The sequence below is a fragment of the Zingiber officinale genome, chromosome 9A, assembly GCF_018446385.1.
Source record: "Zingiber officinale cultivar Zhangliang chromosome 9A, Zo_v1.1, whole genome shotgun sequence".
Lineage (NCBI taxonomy): Eukaryota > Viridiplantae > Streptophyta > Magnoliopsida > Zingiberales > Zingiberaceae > Zingiber > Zingiber officinale.
This window is the reverse complement of record NC_056002.1, coordinates 15772533-15781840: the sequence shown is the minus strand read 5'-3', so window position 1 is coordinate 15781840 and position 9308 is coordinate 15772533. Positions and strand designations below refer to the sequence as shown.

Here is a 9308-nt window from a genome sequence, read left to right as displayed (position 1 = left end):
TCGTTGACCAAATCCAAAATCACATTAGTCACGAGGAAAATGTCAAAGTCAAATTCAAAGAAAAGGCAAAGCATGCTCTTCATTCGTTCCTTGTGAATAAAGCAAATGCTTCTTAAATGTTTTAAACTAAGACAAATTCAATCTTGTTTACCTTATTATTTTTTTAAAAAAAAATACATTTATAATGCTATAATTCTGCACAAATCTGTTCACGGCAGTTAATTGTTGATCATGCAAGAGACGGTGACTTCTTGTTCTTCATCCAGATGAAGTGTCTGTGATTAGTTTGCTGTGGCAGGAAGCTGAGTCCGAACATCTCCTTGAGGGCCTGCCCCTGCTCCTCGAGACCGATCAACTTACCGACAAGCGAAGCGCTCTCCCCGGCGTGTGCCGTCTCTGTTTTGGTCCAGACGAGTTGGGCAAGCTGCAATCTCCTCTGTTTCGAATTGAGATTGATCCCCCACTTGTTATATGACATGATCCTTTCCTGCAGAGTTAACCTCCTTTGCATCTGCCTGCACAACATTTCTCTTTCGCGGCGGAGATGCTTCAGGCTGCCGAATGCTATTCTCATTAACATACATATCTAGTTCGTACGATGAAAGGGAAGGAACAAGAGAAGCAATGTAGCACCTTGAAGAAGAAGTAGGGATGTGGCTGTTCTCGGTTGCTATTGTTGTGGCACAATGAACATGAGAAGATGTGTTTCGCAGAAAGGATAGCCTTCTGTGTTCAACTTCCATGTAGATGGAGTCGGTTGGATCACCTTTGAAAAGAAGGAAAAAATAGGTCCTGTGGACTAAGGAAACATGGCATGAGTTCCAAAGCTCAATTATCTCTTGTTGCTTCCTCTCGAAGTCGAATGACCATCTCGAAGGAGATTCAACGGGATACAGCACCGAGTCAATTCCTACATCCTTCACAATCTTCTCGACTTCAGAATCTTCAACTTGGTTATGTTGGTTCTCCTAAAGTAAGAAAAGTACTAAAACTGATTAGGATAATGGTGTGTTCATACTCAGCTACACGAGCACATAAATGGAAATTCTTCAGTTCGAAGGGCAATGTCTCACCTGGCTATCAAGTAGTTTCTTTTGAAGCCAACTCTGAACCATGCCTGGAGAACAGCTACCGATGTGTGCATCGTCGTCTTCACCAAGGATCAAAATATCCCCAGTTTGAACTGCACTACTTGAAAGTTCACTGGATTTGTGAGATTCTTCAGGGCTCACCGGAAACTCTTCCCATAAGGCATCAGGTTGTTTCTCATGATGCTGCTCCGCATCGTCGGATGGAAAAGGTGAAACGATCATTGGCCTCGTCTCGCTATTACTGCTTCTAGTTTGTGCCAACTCCCTAGATGCCATCACTCTAGGCGTTTTGGGCAACGAAGATGAACTATTTGAGGGTTTTTCCATTCTTGGTATCAAATCCATGCTGACTCCTCCCTGAGACAGCAGACTATCATCGTCTTGAATCACCGATGCAGCACTGGAATCCTCACTTTTGCTCAAAGCATGTATCTCGATACACTGAACTTCCTTGCAGTGATCCGCTATATGTTCTTGCAAAGATTCATAGCTTTTGCCCCTTCGCTGCTGTAAGATCAGTCCACTGATTGCAGAACTAAAAACAGAGTGACTGGGTGATGAGATATCTTGATCTTTATCCAGTTTACCACAGAGCTCTAGATGATATTCACCTCCATACTTGCTTTTGTGTGGCATGCAAAGTCTTCTAGATCCGATATCTGGACTTCGATATGCAATGTCTGATGCAGCATAAAATCTTCTAGATTCAGCAATATCTCGACATTGATATGCGATGTCTGATGTTCCGGAAAATCTTCTAGAATAAAAATCTGGGCTTTGAAAAGCGACTCCTGAGGACTGACTCAATTCATCCTACACAAATGTAAACAAATTTCAACAAGAAAAAACCATCAGCTATAGGACACACTTGGTGAACATGTTTAGGATTTGTACCCACTGCCTTGAAGATTGTTCATCGTCGCCTAAGGTTGTAGACAAATCATCGAGGCGAGACTGAGCGAGATCTCTTTGCTGCATCAGCTCCTTAATTTCTCTTTCCATCTGAATGAGGAACATTGTCAGAATATAGTGAGAACCTCCAGCCAAGTGTAGTAGAAAACTTTGGTTTGTAGAAAGTTGAATGCCGGGATCCTTATTGCTTTACTGACCTTCTGAATTTGTGAATCTTTGTCCCTTAGAGCTTTGAAATGGGAAGTGCAGGAGGTCGATCCTGGATCACTTAGCTCGCTCTCTAATCTGGCGACTTCTCTCTGTAAATGCTTGATCAATGCCTTATCAGACATCACCACATTCACCTGTGCGTTAGTAACTACTTGTTTCGCACGGTTGGCAAAGAAGAGGGTGTTCCGGGACTGCTCGACATGACTTCGAGCAGGGCTCATTGTGCAGATGATAGCAGTTCTTGCATTGCCTCCCAAGGACGATTGCAATATCCGTGTCAGTTTTGAATCTCGATATGGAATATGTCCATTTCTTCCCTCACTGCAGCAACATTTGATGATAATCATTCAAAAAGAAGAAAAACTAAAATCCTTGAGAACATGTAAACGAGAGCAACAACCTTAACTTTCGGATAACTGTTCCAAGGGTAAGCAAGCTTCGATTGATATGGCAACCTTCTTTTAGTCTAGCTCCCGCAGATAAGGATTGAGATGCACGTTCGCTACCTGCAAGGTCCACGAAATTCTGTTCCAAGGAAACATACTCAGACACACAACATTTCATGTTTCTGAAATATCATAACGATAACGATAACGATCATCGAAAAGAGATACAAAAAACATACCACGGTTGCAGCTAGGGTGCTGTTTCTACTTACAAACTCTCTAGTTGAGCTTTCAATTGTCTGGCACAAACATAAACAGACCTTAATGATACGCAGAAGAGTATGAAATATGAAGTTCATAGGGCTCGAGGAACAAACCAATCTAAGGATCTGATGAGATCTGGAGCTTGTTTCATTCAGGGAGGTTTCCCCTATCTGCCTTTGTGCTGCAGTATGACATGAAATGGTAAAGATATAGAGTTCAATAATTAACTGTGTAATTACGAATGATGCAGACTGCTACACCTTCACAGATGGAAAGAAGCTCCTTAAGGTGGCTTTCGTCCCTCAAAGTTTCCTCAGTAAGTTTCTCCACTATGGTTCCTCTCTATGAACGAGAAGCGATAAGATCAGAAGAATACATAGGTTACCTAATAATTACCAAGAGAAATCATGTACCTCTGGATCATCGAGAAGCCTAAGTGAAGAAGCATCTGCACTGAGGAGATCCCTAACTGCTTCATTATATATCTCCATAGCTGAGAATTTCAGAAGGAATTCTCTCTCCTCGTGCTGCGAAATCAGAGTACTTTAATCTTACGAAGTCAAGAACAGAGTGAAGTAGTGCAGTGCAAAAGAGTAGAACTTGGTACCCTTTTTATGTAAGCATAGATATCGGCCACACTATGCTCGGTTATCCCGATCATTGTATGTGTCTTTCCACTGCTAGTTTGTCCATAGGCAAATATAGTTGCTGAATGGATTATGTATTAGATATACAACCAAGACGCATGAATAAAATGAAGAAACACAATGAAAAAGAAGTTTTCTTCCATTTTGAAGTAACAAAGAGAGTGTCATACCATTAATTCCACTGACAACAGAAAGAGCAACTTCCTTGGCTCCTTCCTCGTAGACATCTTTGGTGCTGCATTTGAACCCAAATACTCTGTCTATTGATATAGCAAAAGGAAAAAAAGAAATTAGAGAAGATCTGGTTGTACGAGAAATATCGCATCTGAGGCATACTCGACTTTATCAGTGCCAAACCCATCAATTTCAAACTTCTTGCTGGATAGAGATGTTTAACATGCACCATGTGTAAGAGAGGAGGAACAACAGATGTATTCTTGCATGAACAATCTCTGTAAATGAAGTAGTCTGGTCTATTGTTGCAACAACCAAACACTTAATCTAATTTAATTGGCTTTATTTTTTTTTTAAAAAGGAATAAATGCATCTATTCTTTTTTTTTTTTTTTTTTTTTTTTTTTTTTCAGTTTTAGTCCATGAAAGAGTTTGATATAATGAATAGCATTGACAGACTAAAGAATTGTGTGCAACTGCGAATCGTAAACCACATTGGCAAGAACATGAGTAATCTGCAGCTCTTAACTGTTGTTAAGCATCATGCAGTTCAACGAAAGGAAGAACTCAAGAAACTTAAAGAAGTGATTTTTAAGAACACTTACCAAAAGTATACACTGTGGGACACGCAGATCGATCCGGGAGGTTGTTGTTCTTCAAGGCGACGGTGTTGTTGTTGATGCACTCCCAATCTGAGGGGTCATTGCGCTCAATCTCCTTGGCATTGAGCGGCCTCACCCTGACGGAGACCAGTATCCTCTCCTCCTTCCCTCCTCCTCCTCCGCCGCCGCCCTCCTCCTTCTTCTCCAACTCCCCCGCCGTCTGCTCCTCGCCGGCGACGCTCCCCATCCCTCACCACTCTTCCAAATCCCAATGTCCTTGGACCAAATAATACGCCACACAATGGCCAAATAAAACAAACAAAGAGAAGGGGATTTTTATGGAGGGAAAACTAGAGGACAAGAAGGAAGAGGAATCGCAGGGAGCCCCCACACCTCGGATGTTTCCTTTCGGCCGTCCCCCTAAAAAAATTCATTTTTTTTTCTCCGCTGCAAAATTGAATCTTTTTGAGGAGGGCGATATCGGGCGGTGGCCGCCGCTTCGCATCCTTCGTTAAGGATTCAACTGCTTCTCACAGTGGTGTGGGTAGTCGCTGGAGCTTGGACTTTTCTCCGTGGATGGGATGGCCCGCCATGGATTTCCGGCGTCTTCGCCGCGAAGCTTTTGCTCCACCAGTCACATGGGGAGTTGGATTGTACTCGAGGAAGAATAAAAAACATAAAAAATTGTGGAGAGAAATTAGAGCAAGTACAGGAGCCCAGCTGTCCCAGCTCGCCGTCCTTGCGACGGAATATGTTGACTCTCCAACCACTCAGAGTGGATGAACGAGGAAGGCGACCATTCCAACTACGAATGGGGAAATATTATTAGAAAATAGAAGAACAAATTCGCTTGGATGTTATTCTCAATTCATAAGAGATCAAAACTAGCTCAAATGATTCCTTTTAGCATGAGAGGAAGATAAAGTTTATGACAGTGACGTGTAGTAGATGAAGATGCCAAATATGGAACATGAAACACAGTGGCAAAATATGATTATGAGAAAGTAGTAATAGTCATTTTTGCAATGCTCAATTCTATTCGCAAGGTTGAACTTGGCTAAGCTCAAGTGAGAGCTTATAACACGAGGTTGTTGAGTTTTACTAAGAGCATGAATTCCTTAGCTAATTCACTCAACGTAGAATAAGTTACATTGAAGATGAGCTCGCTCAGAGTGGCAGTGGCTTAAATGCTAGTTCATCAATCACTTTCTTTTGAAAGGTTACTATCAATTTGTTCATCAATCACTTTCATTTTAATTAACTCCCTGTCCTTAAAAGGCACCAAACAAACATTCCATGTGGTGTTTGTTTAATGGATTGTTTAGCAGTGTTTTGAGTAAGTAGTTCATGAATCCCAATTTAACATTTTTCAGCCATTCTTATTATTTATTTCTGTTCAAAAGAAAAGAAAAGACAAAATTAAAATTGGATTTGAAATGAATGCTGAGGGATGGAAAGTTATGTCCTCATTTAACTGTCACTCTCCACGAAGCTTTTTCTTTTAAAAAGAAAAAGAAAAAGAAAATATTTTAAAATCAAATGATATGTTCGTAAAAATTGTTCACTAATAAATTGAATTTTCTGGGTGCAAATACAAATTGAATTTTGTGGAGGAAAATAATTAATTTTAAAATATAACCAATTGGAAGCCCGCATAGTTTGCTACGGTTTGCACGGCGGGAGCGGCGCCCCGCAGAGCTCCGGGTTCCCCCTGAACCCTTTCGCCGCCACCGGAGCTCGGTGGTTGGGGATCTGGCCGATGAGCCCGTTGTGCGACACGTCGAATACCTCCAGCTTCTCCAGGTCCAGGACGCCCTCCGGTATCCTCCCGGCGAGCCCGTCCCCTGCCATCTCCACTTCCCTCAGCGACGCCATTCTCGCCATCGACGCTGGAATTCCCCCTCCCAGTCCCGGGTTGTTCGAAAGCACAAGCCTCTCCACCGCGTCCATGGCTGGGAGCTCCCCGACGTCGGGATCCAGCCCCCCGGTGAAGCGGTTCCCCGACAGATCCACCGTCCGGTAATGCCCTAGCGGATCTCGCGTCCCCTTCGCCAGCACCGGCCGGATCCGCCCGCCGATCGCGTTCCCGTGGAGGTCTAGATCCATCAGAGTCGTCAGGTTCTTGAACTCCTCCGGGATCCGCCCCCGTAGGGCGTTGCGGGAGAGGTTGAGGAAGGAGAGAGAGGTCATGTTTCCGATCCACCGTGGGATCTCCCCGCACACTCTGTTGCTGGAGAGGTCGAGGATCGAAATCGAGGTCGAGGATGAGAGCCACTCGGGCAACGGCCCGGAGATCCTCGTACCGGCGAGGCTTATCTTGAAGAGCCCCATGTCGCCGAACCATCTCGGTGGATTTCCCAGCGGGTTGAAGGAGAGATCGAGATTCTGGAGGTTGCGCAGCTGGGAGAGTTCCCGAGGGATTGGGCCGTGGAGACGGTTCCGCGACAGTTCTAGGGTTAGCAATCTCCCCAAACCGCCGACGCTTGATGGGATGCGGCCGGTGATCCGGTTGTTTGCAAGGAAGACGTGGGTGAGGAAAGAGAGTCTTCCCATGGCGGCGGGCAACTCGCCGGTGAGCTGGTTGTTCTCCAGTATCAGTCGTTCGATGTTAGGGAGATCTCCGATCGATTCCGGGATTCTTCCGGTGAGGCGGTTCTCCGATATCCTGCAGAACTGGAGGGAGAGCATCCCTCCGATGGTGGACGGGATTGTACCGGTGAGGCGGTTGTGGTTGAGATAGAGAACAGAAACAGTTTTCAGTTGGTCGATAGAGCTAGGAATGCTGCCGGAGATCTGGTTCTCGGAGAGATCGAGAAAAGTGAGCTTGCGCAGCGAGCCGATTTGGATCGGGATCGAGCCAGTGAGGTTGTTGCCATGGAGGTCGACCGCGCGCAGCTCGGTTGACTGTCCGATGGACGCTGGAATGCTGCCGGTGAGGCGGTTATAAGCGAGGGAGAGCACGGAAAGAACAGGGGAAGCGAACGCGGGGATCGGGCCGGAGAGTTTGTTGGAGCTGAGGCAAACCCGTCGGAGGCGAGTGAGGTTCGCGAAGCCGGAGGGAATACCGCCAGAGAGGTCGTTGGAGTCAAGAAGGAGAACCTCGAGGCGGGAGAGACGGGCGAGGGAGGGCGGGATGCGGCCAGTGAGCTGCTTGAGGTTGCTGAGGTCGAGCACGCGGAGGGCGGACAACGCGCCGAGGGACTGCGAGAGCGTCCCGGTGAGCGAGGCAAAATCCAGCGCGGAGGAGGAGAATCCGGGAAGAGTGAGGTTGACGACGCGGCCGGTGGAGTCGTCGCAGGCGACACCGGCCCAGGCGGTGCAACAGTCGGCGGAGGCGGCATCCCAGGTGCGGAGGAGGCCAGAGGGGTCACCAGCAATGCTGGCCCTGAAGCAGCGGAGGGCCGCCCGGTCAGTAGGGTGGCAGCCCGTCGCCCATTGCGGCGGCCAAGCAAGCCAGAGGAGGAGAAGGAGGTGACACCGGTAGTAGAAGAGTAACTGCATACTATTGCACTTGATTAAGTAAATTCTGCTTCAATCCGTTAAATGGAAAACAATTGGAACTTAATTGGATTCAACTGAATGATGCAACTCGTATTTGGTGGAAGAATGATGATGGAGCTCAAGTATGATCCAACAGATTGATGAAGAACAATGAAAAGAGCTAGCCGGCTCCTTAAGTTGATGATTACACAATTAATTAGTTGTTTAGGCTATCGTCTGATGGCTTTCCAGTACAAACTGGCTCCTTTAAGCTTGTTGGGGATCATGTTACTGCTTAAAGCTTACATTTTTCAAAGGCAAACTGGCTAGTGCAGGAAGGGAGAAGGGTTATTATAAAGGTCGTGTTAGGGATCAGAAGTCGGCTTTTGACAGTTGGCCATTTCATTGACTGAGATTCTCTCTGTGCCGGTGTACATTGAAGATTCTCCCCGGCCGAACCACCAGAGCCGCCGATCTGCCTGAGCTTATCGTCGCCTCCCGCCGGAAGAGCCGCGGGAGTACTGCCCACAGGGCCGGCTCAAGGCATAGGCCTTAAGCCTATGCTTAGGTCCCTATTATATTGGGGTCCACAAATTTTATATATATATCTATATAAATTAAATATGAATATTAATTTAAAAACATATAAGTTTAGATATTAAATATTTAAAATTATAGTTAAAATAAATTTTAGTGAGATTTATTTTCATCGGTAATTTTAATTTTTTATTAGTTAAATTATATTTGATCAAAAATTTTAAATTTTTTATAGATTAAATTTGGATCATTTTTATTTTTTTTACTCTTAGATTTAATTGATAATTTTAATTTTTTATTATTAAAATTAAATTTAGTTGGTAATTTATTTTTATTTTTTTATTAAAATTTAATTAGTAATTTTAAATTTTTTACTGTTTAAAATTTAATTTATTAATCAAAATTAAATTTTATTAATAAATTAAAAATATTTATTGATTATACTTAATTAATATTTTTTTATAAAAGTACTTCTCAAATGTTAAAAGCATATTTAATATTATAGTATTATTTATTCCTTAAATTTTATTTTTCTTTCACTTATTTTAATAATTCATATTTTCTAGTTAAATATTTTTGACTAAATAAATTTTATTAATAATTTATCAAAGTTAAAATTGATAAAAAGATAATTTAATTCACGAATCTCCCATCAATATGAGATTTGATTTCGATGAAAAGTATATTATAAGTAGTGAATATATCTAGTACTCAAATCTATTTCCTCTAGGTCACATAATAATTTTATCGATATGTTGAGAGTTTTCTTTCTTGGAGTTAAAAATAATTGATATTTTTTAAAAAAAAATTGTAGTTAAAATATATATTAATAGTATTACAATAATTTATTACGTATTTCTAAATTAGTTAATATAAAATATTTTTTATTTTTTAGGTTTGACATAAGATAAAATTATTGTTATGTGGATTGTATAAATAATCATTGACAATATATGAAATTGTCCTTTTAAATTTTACTAATAAAAATAAATGTCGTCCTAAGGAC

The 9308-nt window shown here is 42.8% G+C and overlaps 2 protein-coding genes across 2 annotated transcripts; both read right to left on the bottom strand.

The window, feature by feature from the left end:
* Positions 1 to 53: 53 nt before the first annotated feature.
* LOC122020556 (kinesin-like protein KIN-7G) lies at positions 54 to 5134 on the bottom strand. Its single transcript, XM_042578533.1, has 13 exons — positions 4289 to 5134; positions 3681 to 3770; positions 3471 to 3571; positions 3277 to 3390; positions 3124 to 3205; positions 2977 to 3044; positions 2839 to 2898; positions 2614 to 2738; positions 2201 to 2534; positions 1986 to 2093; positions 1074 to 1904; positions 634 to 968; positions 54 to 554 (listed from the first exon to the last, which is right to left on the bottom strand). Exons 1-13 carry the CDS (start codon positions 4530 to 4532, stop codon positions 230 to 232), a joined length of 2817 nt encoding a protein of 938 aa, XP_042434467.1. The 5' UTR covers positions 4533 to 5134; the 3' UTR covers positions 54 to 229.
* Positions 5135 to 5947: 813 nt separating this feature from the next.
* On the bottom strand, positions 5948 to 7786 carry LOC122019060 (LRR receptor-like serine/threonine-protein kinase SIK1). The gene has a single exon (XM_042576567.1). It carries the CDS (start codon positions 7784 to 7786, stop codon positions 5948 to 5950), a length of 1839 nt encoding a protein of 612 aa, XP_042432501.1.
* Between the last annotated feature and the right edge of the window lie 1522 nt (positions 7787 to 9308).

Coding starts and splice junctions, on each gene's coding strand:
- LOC122020556 (XM_042578533.1), bottom strand. CDS start 4,532: ATGGGGAGCGTCGCCGGCGAGGAGCAGACGGCGGGGGAGTTGGAGAAG. Junction 3,572..3,680: donor TGTTGTCAGTGGAATTAATG/GTATGACACTCT, acceptor TAATCCATTCAG/CAACTATATTTGCCTATGGA. Junction 3,045..3,123: donor GCTTCTTTCCATCTGTGAAG/GTGTAGCAGTCT, acceptor GTCATACTGCAG/CACAAAGGCAGATAGGGGAA.
- LOC122019060 (XM_042576567.1), bottom strand. CDS start 7,786: ATGCAGTTACTCTTCTACTACCGGTGTCACCTCCTTCTCCTCCTCTGG.